This window comes from Corticium candelabrum, chromosome 13 (assembly GCF_963422355.1).
Source record: "Corticium candelabrum chromosome 13, ooCorCand1.1, whole genome shotgun sequence".
Classification (NCBI taxonomy): Eukaryota; Metazoa; Porifera; class Homoscleromorpha; order Homosclerophorida; family Plakinidae; genus Corticium; species Corticium candelabrum.
This window is the reverse complement of record NC_085097.1, coordinates 5,741,638-5,758,905: the sequence shown is the minus strand read 5'-3', so window position 1 is coordinate 5,758,905 and position 17,268 is coordinate 5,741,638. Positions and strand designations below refer to the sequence as shown.

Sequence of the window (17,268 nt, the reverse complement as noted above, 5' to 3'; positions counted from 1 at the left end):
AAGAGAAACGTTTGACAAATGAGAAATGGCCTCCTCCACCTTTCTCTTACTATCCGGGTCATCTTCATCTTCCCTAAAAGCTACATTCAACAGCAAATCTCTAGCAATCACTTTTCCGTCTATCAGAGAAGCTATCTCAAGTATTGTGCTGTTCGTCGAGTCTGAATTCTTCATCATCTCTTCAATCTGCATGTCCCACGTCATAACCGTCGCTGTCTTCAGTTTCTCTTTCATTCTGCCGAGCTCTTCTAGTTCGTGTGGTCTGAAGCGATATGACGTTTGCAGTCGGGATAAGTCACTTCGCACAAAGTCTCTCACATTTGCAATCCCTTCCTCTTCGAGTGCGTTGGCAACATGTTGCAATCCGCAATATTTTACAATTTCCTTCATATCGTTTCCAATCGTTTGCAGTTTATCTTTTCTGTTATCAAGCAATTCTCCGTATTTCTCACAATGAACCTTCTTCTCTCTTAGATAGAGTCCAGCGTGACGAATAGCCAACCGCAGGCGACCAATCTGTGCAACATTAACGAGAATTTCTGCACTCGACTTCTCTTCGACGTTACGTTCGCTTTCCTCGTTTCCTTTCCACTCCAGGAGAGCGTAGACAGCGTCGTTCCCTTCTAGTACGTCGAGGTGAATGACTCTGTCATGATTGGCATCTAAAAGAAAGTGACCGCCACGTGTTCGCGTCGTCACGATGACATGAATCTGTTGAGCTTGTTTCGGTAAAAGCCTTTCGATAACTTCCAAGTTGTCGCAGCTGTCGTACACGAATAACACATTTCCGCTTTTATCTAGCTGGCGGAGAAAAAAGTTGTAATCCCATAGTACTGATTTGTTGTGTGTCACGTTAGAAAGCCAAACCAGAATTTCAACACAAGATATTGATATATGGATTTTATATATTTGAGGTGATTGGCTCACGTTAATCTTGAGTGATTGATGAAAAGATAGAATTGATTGTGCGTTGAAAAGATACACTCCCCCTGAGTAAGAATTTTTCCATTGTTGAGCGTATTCTGCAATACGACGTGTCTTTCCTACTCCTCCCTGACCTGATACAAACTGTCACAAATGAAATACTTTATCATACCTACATTCACTATACTGAAACCCAACTTTCTTTCTACCAATATTTGTCTCATGATTGAACGTTTGTCTTTATCTCCCCATAGCTTTCTTTTATTTCTTCCAGTTCTTTCTGTCGTCCACAAAATATAGGAATATGGAGAAATTTGACTTCTGCAACAGAACAATTAAACTATTCTCCATGTATCGTATTGTCAATTTATCACCAATCTCTCTCTCTCTCTCCACTCCCTCCCTCCCTCCCCCTCCCCCCGTCCTCCTCCCCTCCCTCCCTCCCCTCCCTCCCCTCCCTCCCTCCCCTCCCCCTCTCTCTCTCTCAACATTAAGTTAATGCTTTATACTATAGGAATCAGTAATAGATATGATATCAAGCAGTTACAGTACGACCCTTTCTCTTCCCAAGCCAACTGTTTATGGTGTCGATTCTCATTACCCGAGGCCCGGATATCCGGGCTAATTGTACAGTAGTCTGGTGACGACCGACCGTACTACGTACGTAGACAGTATTTATACTCGATTAGCTCAGATGCAAATGAAGCTATTCCGACCAATATATAGACGAGACGTGGTGTCATTACTGACCATTGTCGCCGACCAATATACGAACGTGATGTCATGCTTCAATATTAACTGTTTAATGAGACTAGCCAAAATTAAACTTATATGCAACAACCAGCTGTTGTAGCAATAGAAATTTGAAGTCACTTTAATGTAAAATAGTATATGATTTCTAACCTGTGCTAAAGTAATGGTGTAATGAGGTAGACTGATCAACTGCTCCAAAATCAGATCTGCTGCTCATTGAAAAACCAGTGAACACATATGATGTTAAAAGCAGATAAATAAGTATTGGCAATCCCAATAACAATTCCAAACAACATGTTCCTACACAATAATCAAAAATATATTTTCAATGATGACATACTTGAAATATTGATCACTCACCCACTGTCCACCTTATCTCATCTTTGACATAAAACAGAAAATAAATTTAATTACAGAAAACATAACCACAACTATTGTACCATCATTAATGAAATGGGCATCCTCTTCTGATGTGACACCAAATATCCCAGTAGAAATAACATGAAATGTATGTGATGGCAAGTTGCTCAATTTCAACTCAATAGAGACATTTCTTGCTGACTTGGATTGGAATGCTTCTTCTATCATTAGACCAAAGTAATGTTTAGACTCTTGTGCACTCAACATTTGCATAAGTCGTAATCCAGCTCGAGGCGACAAACGTAGAAACATCCATGTACTGTTGGTTATCGAAACAGTTACCTGTACTTCATGAACACCAACTTTCAATATATAAGCAATTTTCATTTGAAGAAATTCCTTGTCGATATACTCTTCTTCAACGCTTACATTCAAAGTTGCAGAGACCTCATTATTAATGCATACAAATGATGATGGATGTACCACTATATGTTTCTCAGTTTCTGGATCATCCCTATAGTCGGCATCAATAGAGACAGCTATATAAACACTGCGAGCAGTACTGTTTAGAATTGACTGGCAAGATGGTGAAATAGAAAACTTCACGATTTGATTCATTGTGCACTTCTGGAAAGGTTTGCATTCATCACAAAGTATCTTTCCCATTACAGGCAAATTGAACTTGACGCGCAATAAGCAACAGAACGTCATGTATGTTGCATTATCGGTTTTTGGAAGAACTTTCATCAACAACTTGTAAGTATCCAAACTTGTCCACTTGGCCTCACTCAACCGTTTGTGTATTTCCATTGAACGACTTTCGTCAATAACATCGTTAGAAAATAGCATATCATTCATATCATTTGTAAAACTGAGTTTCTTTGAGAGTTCTGATGATTCATTTCGAAAAAATTTCCACCATGTTCTTGACAGTCCATCATATTTGTTAGCATAAACTACAGTCACAAAAGATACATCAAACAATGACACAAAACAACTCAGTAAGATCATACAAATTTGCTTACTAAAATATCCAATGCTGAACAACAAAGCAACTGCTATAGCTATCAATAAAGGTTTCTTCCATGATCGAGACATCTACAACATTACAATCGCACTATAATTTAATCAATTCTAAATTAAGCAGTGTCTTTGCTATTAATAGAGTATTTTACTAATTATGTTCCAGCAAAAGTTTGTAACACTTTCTGTTGCATGATGGCAACAACCTAATTCTAATCCTCATACTTGTGCTGCAGTTAGCTACTAAACTTTTAAAATTACTGCAAAGTTGGACATTCAAAAGCAGTGTAGATGATTTTTTAGCTATAATTCAACAAAGAAGCAATACTTGCTAACCCTCGGCTGCTATCCAGTTTTCTCTTGCTCATTAGTTCTACACCAGTTAGCAGTTATTATAGCGTTACTAATTTTCTCTTTTCTAATGAAATTATATAAAATTATTGAACCACGCCTATTGGAAAAGAGGGGGTTTCAACCCCTTACCCCCTCTGGATCCGGCCCTGGAATACTTTCAAAAGTTAGACAATACACACTCACACACCTGCTGACTGCTTTCAGGCTCTCTATGAGACTCCTCTGGCTGTACATGCTGTACTTCCATCCGAGCACGATGAGCAGATGGAACCTTCATGACTTGAGTGACAATGTGTCTTTGTCCCTCCACTGTGAGAAGTGCTTACATAATCGCTCGAATACGTCGTTTCCCCTGCGCGGCAAAATCTCAGAGAGAAGTTTCCGAGAGCGATCCTCCTCTGTAGCACAGTTACATCGCAGACTATTGCAATCTTCTGTCGTTAGGACGCCACAAGAGCGTAGACGTTCCAACAGTAACGACGGATTTAGCCTTTCAACAAGTTCCGTCAGATTGGGAGTAATATACTGTTCCCAGTCGGAAGACATGTTGCAAGACGCAGTGCAAGTGAGTCTCAGCGTATCTAGTAGACAGTCTCGCGTGGCCAAACGTTTGAAGTTCAAGAGAAGTCCCGTCTACTCTCGCGCATTAAATGTCTGGCCACGCGAGACAAAAAAGGGAGTAGCTAGCTGCGCGATTAGATAAAATAAGACAGAATTGAAGTTACCTTGACTGTACCAAGTAGTGTAACTCTCTTGCTCTTGGCATACGCCGTAGTAACAAGCGTTGCCAGAAAAGCTAGACGGCTGCGAAGTAGTTACATAATCAGCCACGCCCTTATCACGTGTAGAGGTCACGTGAACACTAATGCATAATTAATGTTTACACGAGATACATATACCATATAGCAAGTTTTAATTTTTGATCACTACTATTACTTTTCTACAATCAGAGTACAATATTTAATTTATGTTTCACAACGTTGCTAATGGTAACAATATCTAACACACACACACACACACACACACACACACACACACACACACACACACACACACACACACACACACACACACACACACACACACGCACACACACACACACACACACACACACACACACACACACGCACGCACACACACACACACATGATGTGACGCTCTTCAATCAGGTATATTTTATCAATTAATTAGAGACCTGATTAGTTGCATGAGCTCGATGGGATGTTTGAGAGAATTCCGAAAAGTGAGTAAAATTTTATTGATAGTAAATAGCATAACACGTGTTGATTAGCATCGTGCACACAAAATATATTAATTAATTAATTAGCCATTTCAACAATGCTAGTCTAAATAGATCTGTAGCTAGGACGCATGCAGCTCATCATTGATGAGATCCTAACAACGAGCTCTTAAAAGCTCCAAGAGTTTGTAAATACATAATACGCATGAGCTCGAGCTTCTATTAAGACCCCATCTGTACCCGTGTAGCGCCGATTCAAAATCAGACGATATTGAATCGGCGCTACACGGGTCTGGGAGGTCGAGGCTAATCCTGTAGTACGGAGGTTAACAAATCTGTAGTGTAGGCTAGTCTGTAGTGCAGATTCGTACGGCTCTGCTGTAGTGTAGTTAACACACGCACTCTGGTTTCACCACACCTAGTAAGTTATTGCAAAGTATGAGTATGTACACTTACCACGTAGTTGAGCATTTCGGTACTGTGCCTAGCTAGCTAGATGCTATAGCTACAAGAACTCTGCTCCATGCAACTACAGTCATAGACACGTTTAACTATAGACTATCTCGCCCAGTGTACTAGCGGGTCATTCCACTGCTTAGTCCTTTGTGTTCCGATCTCTTTGCGGCATTTTCTCTGTTTCTTTAGGATCAGAATCAACGGGAGACGCCGTCTCGATTTCCACCTCCAAAACTTCCGTCACAATGTGCGCCTGTTCTTCAACGTTGCTAAGAACATTGCAAAAACGATTGAAACGGTCGTTGCCCTTGTACGGTAGTATATCGTAGAGCAGTTTGCGTGAGCGCTCCTGTTCGGTGAAACTGCCATGTCGTAGACTATTGACATCTTCTTGAGTTAGGAGACCGCACTGGCGTAAATCCTCCAACAGTGACGACGGCTTTAGCTTTTTAACCAGTTGCGTCAAATTGGGGGTAACGTATTGTTCCCATTTGTCTTCGTGTACGGAAGACATGTTGTGTGATGACGCAGACGGTGACGCAGACAAGATGAAAAACACTTGCAATAGAATGACGTGAGGTGAGACGTAGAGATACTACAGATCGAGTGTTTATATAGAAGTTACCTTAGCTGTCTTGTAGCCGAGGATGTTTTGGGAAAACTACCTGCGAGTTAAAAGGGGCGTATAGTCTCGCGTGATCGTGATACGTCTGGTGTAGATAGGCGACGTCTCTTTTCATCACAGTCACGTGAGTCACGTGTTCAATGGCGAGGCAGGATGTCCGTTTGTGTGTCGCCTTACAAAACAGCCATCACAATCTGACAATCTAAAAATTGTTATAGAAAAAAGAGAAAAAAAAACGGTTGGTTATTAATTGAAACAGACTAGAAGCTACAGACATGGGCAAAATATGGAGCCACCCTGAGCATGTAACTTAGATCTAAAAATTATTGGACTTTCTCAGACACTGCAAGTACATGCATCTACAGTGACAGCTGCACTTTTTAGTAAATTAAAACAAGTCATAATGGTGAGGTAATGGCTCTGATTGTGCCATCCACATGTCTGCATGTCTGAGATCGAAGGTGATGTGTGACCTGTTGAGATACACGACTGCTTCTTGCTGCGTCAGTTCAACCAATAAATTTGAAATTTAATAATCAAAATCGTTTTCAAAAACTTCTAACAATAAAATGCCTTTGTTTATGTCGGAAGACATACTCAAAGATTAGATAGAGACTATACGTCAGCTGATATGTGGGTGGCTCCTTATATAATTATGCCCATGTCTGTATATCTATCAGTGTGCACATACACTAAAATCATTTTACTGTCTAGCTAGTGAGCGTGTATTTAGTATTGTAGTATTTTAGTCATCGACGGCTGAATGATTGTGCATTACTGCATGTATAAAAGGAAGACTGACATGGTAGACGTCAGAAATGACTTTGTAGGCATCACGGTTTGTATCTGCAAAACTTCTGTCAAGATAAACTCGTCCTTCGACTGTATGAAAAACGGTCAGTGGGTCTTTCGGCCATTTCAAATTTCAAAATTTTAAATTTTAAATTAAAAATTTTTGAAATTCAATTTCTCAATTTTTTGTACTAAAACTTTAAATTTTTAATTTAACGTTACCAATTTTTATATAAATTTGCATTAAATTTTCAAATTTTAATTTTTTGAATAATCAAAATTTTAAATTTTATTATTTTAAATTTGTAAATTTTTAGGTGCAGTTTATTAGAAATTGCTTTGCCGACGAGAAAGCGGACGTAGTTGTCTATATGAACTGATGGCCGGATTTGAACTAACAGAAATTGAACGCTTATCCGTTCTCTCAAATATTTTGAGTGCATCAGAAAAAGAAAATTGAAAGAACTAGTAGCAGTGTACGCGGTAGGGAGTCCATTGGACGGCTTAGGGGTGCATTCCAACGCGTGCTGATACGTTGATTCAATTGAACTAGGCGCGGTTTCTGCTAATCACATCAGCACGTTTCCTGTACCGTGTTTCTGCACCTGTAAGTACGCCGCTTCAGACAGTTACTAATGTTTAGTAACTCGAAGTGCATGGTCGCGTCATTACTGTAGATGTAGGAGTACGATTGACCCAACTGCAAGTTGCACTTCATGTCTAGATTTTGTACATCACATAGAACACTACCCGATAGCGCAGATAGAACCTCTACAACCTCATGCTGTGTCTCTCCTGTGCCGTGAGAACAGAACCCACACTGACTACAAGTGAATTAGGAGACCAAATAGTAAAGGTGGACACGCACGCACTGCTCATGGCAGGAGGGCAAAGGCAACGTATGCGTGCCGTCCTGCTGACACGCCCCTCTCTTCGACGGTACCGCGTCCAACGACTACATTTACGTATGTCGTACTGTACCGGCAGACTAGTCGCCAATCTAATACCAACTAACTTTACACAAGCAACGTACTGCATGATCGCGTGAATTACGTTTGTAACCGTTCTATAGTCTTTACTTAGCTAACTATGCAACAACACACAACTAGAGATCCTCTAGTATCAGTATGAACATCAATTAGGGGTTTCCTTCTGTATCGTTGAAGGACGCCCCCACACTACACTTAGAACACACGCACACACAATACACCGAGTTTGTGTCCAGGATATTGAGCGTAGTAAGGCACAGGATTTATTTGCCGATGAGCTAGTTGCTACCTACTTCCATGTTATCCAGGAGCAACTTGTCTTAGAATGCGTCCAATGCGTTTGTCACCAACTCTAAGTCCTCCTGCTTGAAGATACCGGCCCTTTCATCATCTTTCTTCCGTACGCTGGACCAATCTACGTAAAGACGTGTACTAACGACAAAAGTCTCCATCTGTTTAAACGGGTTTCAGTAAAAAGAGAACATGTTACTTCTCTAGCAACTGCCTGGGCTACCATCCTCATGTCAAAGTCAGATAATGCAGAACGATAATGAATGTTTTGCTCATGACAAAATCGTCTAGCGGATCGTTCAGAAAAACCTTTGACTCCAGGATGTCTTCTTCGAAGTATATAACTTATGTTTGAGTGCGATAGCCCAGCCTTCACCATTTCTTGAATTTCTCTCTCGTCCATCCGTGACTCAATTTGATACGATGTGCCTAGACTGTACTTGCTGCTAATTAGTTGGGGAATCCCCAAGTTTATCGCGTTTGAATGGCTGTCCGAAAACTCGTGTATCTGCCTACGTAGCTACTAAAATTTAGTTAGTCGCCGCTGTCAGCTCTCACGATCAAGGAGAATTTCCAAAGCATCATCGACCACCGACGTGATTGTGCCCTCCACAACCTCGTGATGCTAGAGATCTTGCCGAACATGTGACAGCCTTCTTTCAACGCACGCTCTAAGGATCAACCTCTACCGAGTGCTAAACGATGTCTTTGACTCGGATCCGTTGTTTATTGTGTGTGCGGGTGATCTATGTGTAGTGTGAGTCGTCCTTCAACGAAACAGGAGGAAACTCCTAATTGATGTTCATACTGATACTAGAGGATCTCTACGCGATCATGCAGTACGTTGCTTGTGTAAAGTTAGTTGGTATTGAATTGGCGACTAGTCTGCCGGTACAGTACGACATACGTAAATGTAGTCGTTGGACGCGGTACCGTCGAAGAGAGGGGCGTGTCAGCAGGACGGTACGCATACGTTGCCTTTGCCCTCCTGCCATGAGCACTGCGTGCGTGTCCACCTTTACTATTTGGTCTCCTAATTCACTTGTAGTCAGTGTGGGTTCTGTTCTCACGGCACAGGAGAGACACAGCATGAGGTTGTAGAGGTTCTATCTGCGCTATCGGGTAGTGTTCTATGTGATGTACAAAATTTAACATGAAGTGCAACTTGCAGTTGGGCCAATCGTACTCCTACATCTACAGTAATGACGCGACCATGCACTTCGAGTTACTAAACATTAGTAACTGTCTGAAGCGGCGTACTTACAGGTGCAGAAACACGGTACAGGAAACGTGCTGATGTGATTAGCAGAAACCGCGCCTAGTTCAATTGAATCAACGTATCAGGATGCGTTGGAATGCACCTCTATGCCGTCCAATGGACTCCCTACCGCGTACACTGCTACTGGTTCTTTCAATTTTCTTTTTCTGATGTACTCAAAATATTTGAGAGAACGGATGAGCGTTCAATTTCTGTTAGTTCAAATCCGGCCATCAGTTCATATAGACAACTACGTCCGCTTTCTCGTCGGCAAAGCAATTTCTAATAAACTGCATCTAAAAATTTACAAATTTAAAATAATAAAATTTAAAATTTTGATTTTTCAAAAAATTAATATTTGAACATTTAATGCAAATTTATAAAAAAATTGGTAACGTTAAATTACAAATTTAAAATTTCAATACAAAAAATTGAGAAATTAAATTTAAAAATTTAAAAATTTAAAATTTTGAAATTTGAAATGCCCGAAAGACCCACTGACCGAGAACACGACAAAAGATATCGAAAGCGTCGTTTCCCTTGAGTGACAAAACATCGTAGAAGAGTTTGCGAGAGCGCTCCTCCTCCGTTAGCGAGGACTGTCTCAGAATGTTGCATTCTTCTCGAGTCAGAAGGCCGCACCCGTGTAGAGCATCCACCAGTGAAGACGGCTTTAACTTTCAACACATTGCGTTAGGTTGGGTTTAACCTAGCGTTCCCAATCGTTCTTTGGGTCGGACGACATGTTGAGTGATGCGGAAACAAGTGAGACGCAGAGCTCGAGCAGCAGTTATACCTAACTAACGTCCTCGCACCTGACATGTATCACATGTGGAGTACAGTACAGTTACAATAGTCACTTGAGTCACGTGAACATTAATTAATTAATTGCCTAAGCATTGTTACGCTCATTTCTCTGATACAGTAGAAATGCAACATTAGGCTGTTATGTAGGCTCTTGTGCTGTATAAACTATTTGCTTAATTAAGATTTTTATTAATGTAGACAGCCATCCTTGGATGTGGTTATCTGAGTGCAGCAACGAAGTTATTTGCTTGACCAGTTGTGTGGAGGGCCATGCACTTGGACAATAACAGACCATGTAGTGTAGTAGTACATATACAGGTAGAAATCCTTGACACTACATATGTATTTATGACTATAGGCACAATACTGAAGATACAAAATATTATACACAAACACAGAAATGTGCACGAGTCTGCTGAGTTATACCCAACTTCACGTTTTGTGTTTGATCTTGTGATTCCTCTAAGGCTCTCAATGCTGCTCCATACCCACCTGCTTGCTTGCATGCTTCCAAGACTACTGCAACGTTGTTGGTTTGCTTACTTATTGCTTCCAGAGCGATAAGGCATGTCGAATGCAATCTGCTATTTCAGGATAACATTCTTTACGATCAGACAATTCTTCCATGTTCATTCCCACATGAATAGCAATTTCATGCCAATGACATTTGACAGCCTTGACACACACACACACACACACACACACACACACACACACACACACACACACACACACACACACACACACACACACACACACACACACACAGACACACACACACACACACACACACACACACACACACACACACACACACACACTTTATACAATGTGCATTTACTCGATTTCCCAACAATTTGGAGTTGAAAAACAAACAAATATTGTAATTCGTGACTGTATTTACTTCAAGCAACTACAAGTCTGACACGTCAGACTCTTGCAAATCTAGTTTACTTGACGCACCGAACACCTAGAACGACGAAGTCGGCTGCTTGTTCCGTGTACAGTGTGTACCTACAGCAGACTTCGGCAAATCATTTGTAGGTGTGGTACATCCGGGACACATTTAGTGTAAACCGGGATATTTACGTGATGGATTTGAATGTTGCGAGGCGACTGAGAGATCGTCGTGTTTGTGGTGGAAGTTACATACAAAATTTGTCGATCTTGAGAACGCTTGTTTGCAGAAGAGAAGCCGGATTTACAAAAGTTAGGAACTGCGTACGTTAATTGTGAATTCGATGGTGTGTCTGCTACATCACTAACAAAATAGTCACGTTAGGCACATTTTTTCGACCAATGAGTAAACACGATCAACAGATCCAGCGGTTTTAGAATGGCGGTTAGTGTTGTTTGGGACTCCGAGGCATGCTACCACAGAAGCCCCAGATATTATTTATTTAACTAATAAAATTTGTTATTAATTATTATTAGAATTTATTTTTAATAGTTTTGAAATAATCAGTTTCACTTGTGTGTGTGTGTGTGTGTGTGTGTGTGTGTGTGTGTGTGTGTGTGTGTGTGTGTGTGTGTGTGTGTGTGCGTGTGTGTGTTAGGCATACATACTAGCGAGCATGTGACCTTCTACTGAATAAACTATTGAAAACCATGCAGTGTTGGTTGAAATTGTATTAATTGGCTTGGATTGACACTGTGTGACAATGACTGCAGAGAAAAGACTTGGTAGTAGTACATGAATTCAGTTAAAACTGCATGTGTTGTGTAGAATGGGTGAAACAAAATTAGTATTAAAATATTAATTAATTAATTAATTATACATATTAAGTAATTAATTATAATTAATTAATTAAAGTTGAGTGAAGACTGTAATCACCAAAAATATTTTTAGATATATTTGCGTTTTGTTGTGCTGTTGGTATGGAATCAGTTAATTGAAAAGCATCTCTGTTGTTTAGGTGTGGCAGCACAAATCCACCTCTCCAGTCGACTACAATCGTATGCTCTTTATAAACAGCTACAGATTGTGTTACACACTGAATGGAGCATGTGGACGTCCCCGACTTATGTTCAATCTTCCAGAAAAGACAGAAGAAGCTCTTGTCTACGATAGTTTTCTTGATTGTTGCCTTGAGGATAAACTTGGTAGGACATCCTGCCTTATTGCCTTGAAGCCACGTGGTTGGCTAGTGTTCCACTCATTGCGGACGGGTGAAATCATGAAAAGGATTTATCTCTCTCATCGTTACAAATTTTGTCACTTGACTTGGGAAACCGACTTTGAGCGTATTGTTGTAAAATCGATTCGTCGTGATCATCCGTTGCCAGGATTACCTTCTCATCAGTTGCAGCCATTTGTGACGTTTGCTGTTTTTAGTGTTGGACCGTTGGAATTAATTGGACTTTTTCACATTTACAAACAAATTTTTGGTAGCGATTTGGTTGATGCCACCATCAACCAGAGCATGTTGGTTATTTATCGTCGATCTGGTCTTATTGAATTCTACGACTTTGAGTTAATTGTGAGAGAACACACAGTGAGTTTTGTCAAATTGTTTGAACCATTTGTTGAAGACTTGCAAGGTGTCGTTGGAGAACAGCCACTTGGTATACCGTGTTCCATCCGCATACCTTCTCGACCGCCACTTCTCTGCCAGATTCAAAGTCATCAAAATCATGTTGCCTTTGGAGGCTTTCCCTATCACTACATCCAATGCCCGAGTCCGAAACATCGTGACCTCTTTCATGTCTGCTCATTGCAAACTCATCAGCTTATAGAGAATGGCCAGCTAGAACGAGGTGACTTCACTTATATTGAAGACGACTGTGCCTTCTTTCACCCCGATCAGAGCAACAGTGTCGTGCATGTCAGATCAGACTCTATCCAGTGCCACGACATTGTCGAAGAGAAAGATCACACAGAACTGAGACAACGATATAGCATCGACGCAAAGCCGGCAAAACAAAATAAATTCCTTCTCAGTAGTCAGCTAACCACATCGTCAGGGCGTAGAGTAAGAAAGTTATGTGACATAGAAAAGGTTTTTAATCCCATCCCGGAACCAATTCAAGCAATCGACTATGAAGATGAACTTCAGCTGTTTATTGTCACCTCAACCATATACTCAGATGATGGCCTGTGTGCACAGGTTCAACTCTGTGATAAAGACAGTGGACATGTTTGCAAACGGATTCTCTTAAAGGATTGGCATCAGCAGCCCTTCTCAGAGCATCGGGTCGTACTCGATAGAGACGTTCTCATTCACTTAGTCAGACAGCCTTCACATCGCTACGACTGCTATGTTTACAGACTGCATGGTAATACCACAGTCTAACTCAGTAATACCACAGTCTAACTTGCCTTTGATCAACACATTTCACTTGCTAAAATATTTTTAATTTTTTCCAATAACACAAACTTCTAGTTTGTCATTGATAACAAGTATGGTGTGAGGCTGCTGACCAGTGCAATGCTTGGTTATGTCATGTTTATAGGGGTAAAAACCTAGCTTTGGTTGAGGGGCTCACGTTAATTGCCAAAAGGCGTGGTATTACAACCATTCTGAATGTATACATATTCTGCAATATAGCAAAGCAAATCAAAAAACCAATATTAACACGATTGTGTTGCATCATCAATTTCTATGTCTGTCATCCTTCTTGTCTATCAGCAGGTCACTTGACAGCTTTTGGGAGTTAATTAATGATTTATCAATCACAACTGGAAATTTGAGGAGGCACGTGCCCCTAGTGCCCAGGATTCCTACGCCTGTGATGGTAAATCGCAATTTTGCTTAATTAATTAAAACTTAATTAGGTAAAACGGGCAATATTATGTATTCTTTCAAATGATGGCATCAGCACGTCAGATTACGTATGTCACGTCAGTGCCAATCAGTTAATTAACTTAAGTAAGTTAATGATCATAGTACCACTGCAGAACTTGAAGCTGCTGTGTATGATAAACTATTGGGGCTAGCTGACTCGTAAGAACAATTTGAGGTTTGGGTTAAAGGAAACAGATTTTTTTCTAAGAAGGCGTGGCTTAGCTCTGCACAGCAAGGCTAAATGTATTATTAATTAATCACATGTATGTATGCAGCACAGCAATAAACAAGAAACCAACATTTTAACATTATAGTACTAGTGCTAAAATTTTTTAGTGTAGTATGTCACGTCAATGTTATCAGTTTTAATACTTCTGTAATTTTGTTACAATTCATTTTAGCAGATTAAAAGATCACTTGACAGCTAAAAATTTAAAAGTTGATAGGGGCATGTGCCCAGGCAGGAGTGACGAAGCTGAGATTGAAGGGCTCGGGACCCCAATTTGGAGAGACTGGAAGATAGCTAGGGTAACTGGTGTGAGGGTTAGGGCTAAAATTGTGACGGTTAGGGTTAGAGTTGTGAAGAGTGTGATTAAAGTTGTGAGAGTTGGGGCTAAAGGTGTGAGAGTTGGGCTAAAGTTGTGAGGGTTAGGGCTAAAGTTGTGAGGGTTAAGGCTACAGTTACAGCTCCGATTCTAATTAGCCCTCACAACTCTAATCCAAACCCTCACAACTTTAGCCCTAACTCTCACAACTCTAACCCTAGCCCTCACAACTTTAGCCCTAACCCTCACAACTCTAACCCTAACCCTCACAACTGTAGCCCTAGCCCTCACAACTCTAACCCTAACCCTCACAACTTTGGCCCTAACCCTCACAACTGACCCTCACAACTTTAGCCCTAACCCTCACAACTCGATCTAACTCTAACCTTCACAACTCTAGCCCTATGGTCAGACTATGATCGCTAGAGTGGGAGTTAATTAATTAATTAAATTACTGTTCTGAATAAGGATCCTTCAGCACTCACGCTAATAGTCACTCACGTTAACAGTAAAAAGTGATGCCGACCTCCTGCGCAACCTGGAAACATTCCTGAGTACGCCACTAGTTCATGCACGTGACTAGCCTCGGGTGCACGTGACAGGGTCACGTGTTATAGTAGGCATCTGATCATCAACAACGTCGTGTTTCCAGGATAATCTAATCAATGCTTTTCAGTCATTCTAGAGGTTTCGTAGCCAATTAGTGTTTGTATAGATAATAATCAAGCCAAAGAGTATACGGGAATCCGTAGAAGCACTTTGCAACATTTACGTTCAGTCCTCCCACCGTGGCGGATGTAGCTAGGAAACGAAGAGAAAGACAATAAAAACAGTTCTTGCAGTACTACATTTACATTCGGCTAAACGCTGAGTTACAAGTATGGGCTTCGTCTTTTCGAAATGTACGTAAGTGGATGGACGTAGTTTCTAGTTGTTTTACTGTACAGGGTGTACCTTAATTCTCTGCAAACCAGATGGTTCTCTGCAAACAACCAGGTCTAGACTTCGTGTATGCATGAGCGCGTTTGTTATTCTAGCCAGTCCGAAATTGCCCCAAACGCCTCTCGACGTCTCTCGTCCTGACGTCCGACGTCTCCTGCATGAGCTCCAAGGAAATATCCTTCAAGACCACGGCAGGAGCGATGCCCGACACTTGTTCATCGAGTTTGGAAGCGACGCGGAGCGTTCACGCGAACTCGTCAGAGTGTTGTCGGAGAACGTCACTTCTGCGCATCAAGAGCTGAATAGGAATGTTGAAACCTTGTTCCTAAGCCTCCTGTTGTCTGCATCCGGGTACAGGAAGTTGGGACTGGAAGACAAAATGCCGGTAATTTGACTCACGTGTTTACTGATGGAAAAGACTAAATTTCGTTGTCTTGTTGTAGTGTCAGCAAGCATTTCGGGTTGGAATGCAAGATCTAACGACGCCTATTGTTGTAAACCCTGACTTAGATCCTGTTGCGAACCCATGCGCAGACCCACCAGTTGACACATGGGACACTCCGTTTCCAACCAAAGTGCCGGACGCTCTCTTGATTTTGGCCTTGAGCGGTTACGACGCCAAGGAAAAACTGACCAGGAAGCAGGAGAAGAAGGAAGAGATCATTTCCGAACACGGAGGCACCGTGTCTGGTCAGTACAAATAAGTACAATACGCAGACATTTGATTCTGTATCGTTTGCCAACTTCAGGAAGCCTGTACATTTAAATAAACATGTACAGTAGATAGTTCAATAAACATGTCGATACCTGTAGATTGACATCCTGTAAAATCAATTACCGGTACTTGTCTTTTATCTAAAGGAGTGTATGAAGCGTACCGTGTGAAGAACGAAAACGGGCAGGACACCGAGCAATTCGGATTTGCAGACGGTATCAGCAACCCGATTTTCCTTCTGAGCGATTATACCGAAGAGAAAGACAAAACGACGACCGGATCCTTCCTACCCGGAGCAAATCCTTCGGCACAACTTGACCTGGTTAGCACACTAATTGCATGGACCGCTCATCCCGAGCCACAATGCATAATGACGACAATGGACAATTAATTAGTCACGGTTATCGTGTCCTGTCTTTGTACAGATTCTTGAAAAAGACAAGATTGGAGGTTCCTCTTCTTATGGATCCTACATGGTGTATCGAAGGCTCGAACAAAACGTTGAGCTTTTCCAACAATATGGAAAAATGATTCAAGAAGAGCTGCAAAAAACAGGACAAGATATCTCACAAGATGAAGCAGAAGCAAGGATGGTATACAGAATTCCATGCCCTTTTCTCATACTACAGCTAATCTAATCAGATCTCATCATGTATACACATGGTTGCTTCTCTAGATAGGACGTCATAAGAGCGGCGTTCCTCTGATAGAAGACCTTTCAGGTGTGAAACCAAAGTTCAGAAAGACGGCAGTGAATTTTAACTACGCAGACGACGGAGACGGCAAACAATGTCCGTTGGCAGCCCACGTCAGAAAAGTAGACCCTCGAGGTGAACACATGCATATACATGCACATGTTTAATTATTAGATGATTACTCTTTCATCTGGTGCGCAGTTCTCTCTGTCATCCAACGCGTTCCCAGGTGGCGGATTGGGGAATAACCTTCAGATATGGAAGTTAATTAACAGTGAAATAAGCAGAAACATTCTGACAAATAAGCGGTCGCTGACCCAAGAGGGTTTATTCGGAAGTTCCAACGAGAAATAGGTGGGATGTCTGCTGATGCAGATATCCTTAGCTATAGAAATGCTTTAGACATCCAATAACGAGCAGTGTTTTAGCGAATGAGAGCCGCCATAAAAGCTCTATCACAGCAAGTCTTTTCTGGTGCTCTGCAGCAGTTAAGTTCAGTCGTTTAAATTAAGCAGCTGAAGTCACTTACCCTATGGGCTATAAAGCACAGCGGTTGTCTAACTATCAGCTTCAATCCAGATTACTGCGCTCTCCTTGCAATGTGGTCTGCATGTTGCAACTCTTGGGTTTTGTGGCGTACGCTTTACCCTGTTTTTGTCATCCTTCTTGTCTAAGTCCATGGAGTGGTGATGGGTTAGTGGCGAACAGGGGCAG

General features: G+C 41.3%; 5 protein-coding genes across 6 annotated transcripts in view; 2 read left to right on the top strand and 3 right to left on the bottom strand.

Annotated features, from left to right (window-relative positions):
* Positions 1 to 1,859, bottom strand: part of LOC134188739 (uncharacterized) — a 13,118-nt gene extending 11,259 nt beyond the window's left edge. For both annotated transcript variants that reach the window (XM_062656924.1, XM_062656925.1), the window contains exons 1-3: positions 1,828 to 1,859; positions 1,134 to 1,245; positions 1 to 1,068 (exon numbers count right to left, since the gene is read on the bottom strand). The exon at positions 1 to 1,068 is cut by the window's left edge and continues 415 nt beyond it. In XM_062656924.1, coding sequence (XP_062512908.1) covers positions 1 to 1,068; positions 1,134 to 1,148 — 1,083 coding nt within the window. In that variant the 5' untranslated portion in view covers positions 1,149 to 1,245; positions 1,828 to 1,859. The remainder of the gene's footprint in view (positions 1,069 to 1,133; positions 1,246 to 1,827) is intronic.
* LOC134189225 (uncharacterized) lies at positions 1,842 to 2,987 on the bottom strand. Its single transcript, XM_062657466.1, has 2 exons — positions 2,038 to 2,987; positions 1,842 to 1,977 (listed from the first exon to the last, which is right to left on the bottom strand). Exon 1 carries the CDS (start codon positions 2,893 to 2,895, stop codon positions 2,050 to 2,052), a length of 846 nt encoding a protein of 281 aa, XP_062513450.1. The 5' UTR covers positions 2,896 to 2,987; the 3' UTR covers positions 1,842 to 1,977; positions 2,038 to 2,049.
* Positions 2,988 to 5,061: 2,074 nt separating this feature from the next.
* Positions 5,062 to 5,822, bottom strand: LOC134189004 (uncharacterized). Its single transcript, XM_062657231.1, has 2 exons — positions 5,736 to 5,822; positions 5,062 to 5,668 (listed from the first exon to the last, which is right to left on the bottom strand). The coding sequence occupies exon 2, from the start codon at positions 5,622 to 5,624 to the stop codon at positions 5,250 to 5,252; it is 375 nt and encodes a 124-aa protein (XP_062513215.1). The 5' UTR covers positions 5,625 to 5,668; positions 5,736 to 5,822; the 3' UTR covers positions 5,062 to 5,249.
* Positions 5,823 to 10,975: 5,153 nt separating this feature from the next.
* LOC134189052 (DDB1- and CUL4-associated factor 17-like) lies at positions 10,976 to 13,487 on the top strand. Its single transcript, XM_062657284.1, has 2 exons — positions 10,976 to 11,081; positions 11,789 to 13,487. Exon 2 carries the CDS (start codon positions 11,831 to 11,833, stop codon positions 13,163 to 13,165), a length of 1,335 nt encoding a protein of 444 aa, XP_062513268.1. The 5' UTR covers positions 10,976 to 11,081; positions 11,789 to 11,830; the 3' UTR covers positions 13,166 to 13,487.
* A 1,730-nt stretch (positions 13,488 to 15,217) lies between these two features.
* LOC134188582 (multifunctional dye peroxidase DyP2-like) lies at positions 15,218 to 16,908 on the top strand. The gene is made up of 6 exons (XM_062656748.1): positions 15,218 to 15,529; positions 15,588 to 15,834; positions 16,006 to 16,181; positions 16,285 to 16,452; positions 16,536 to 16,667; positions 16,729 to 16,908. The coding sequence occupies exons 1-6, from the start codon at positions 15,218 to 15,220 to the stop codon at positions 16,906 to 16,908; spliced, it is 1,215 nt and encodes a 404-aa protein (XP_062512732.1).
* Positions 16,909 to 17,268: the final 360 nt, after the last annotated feature.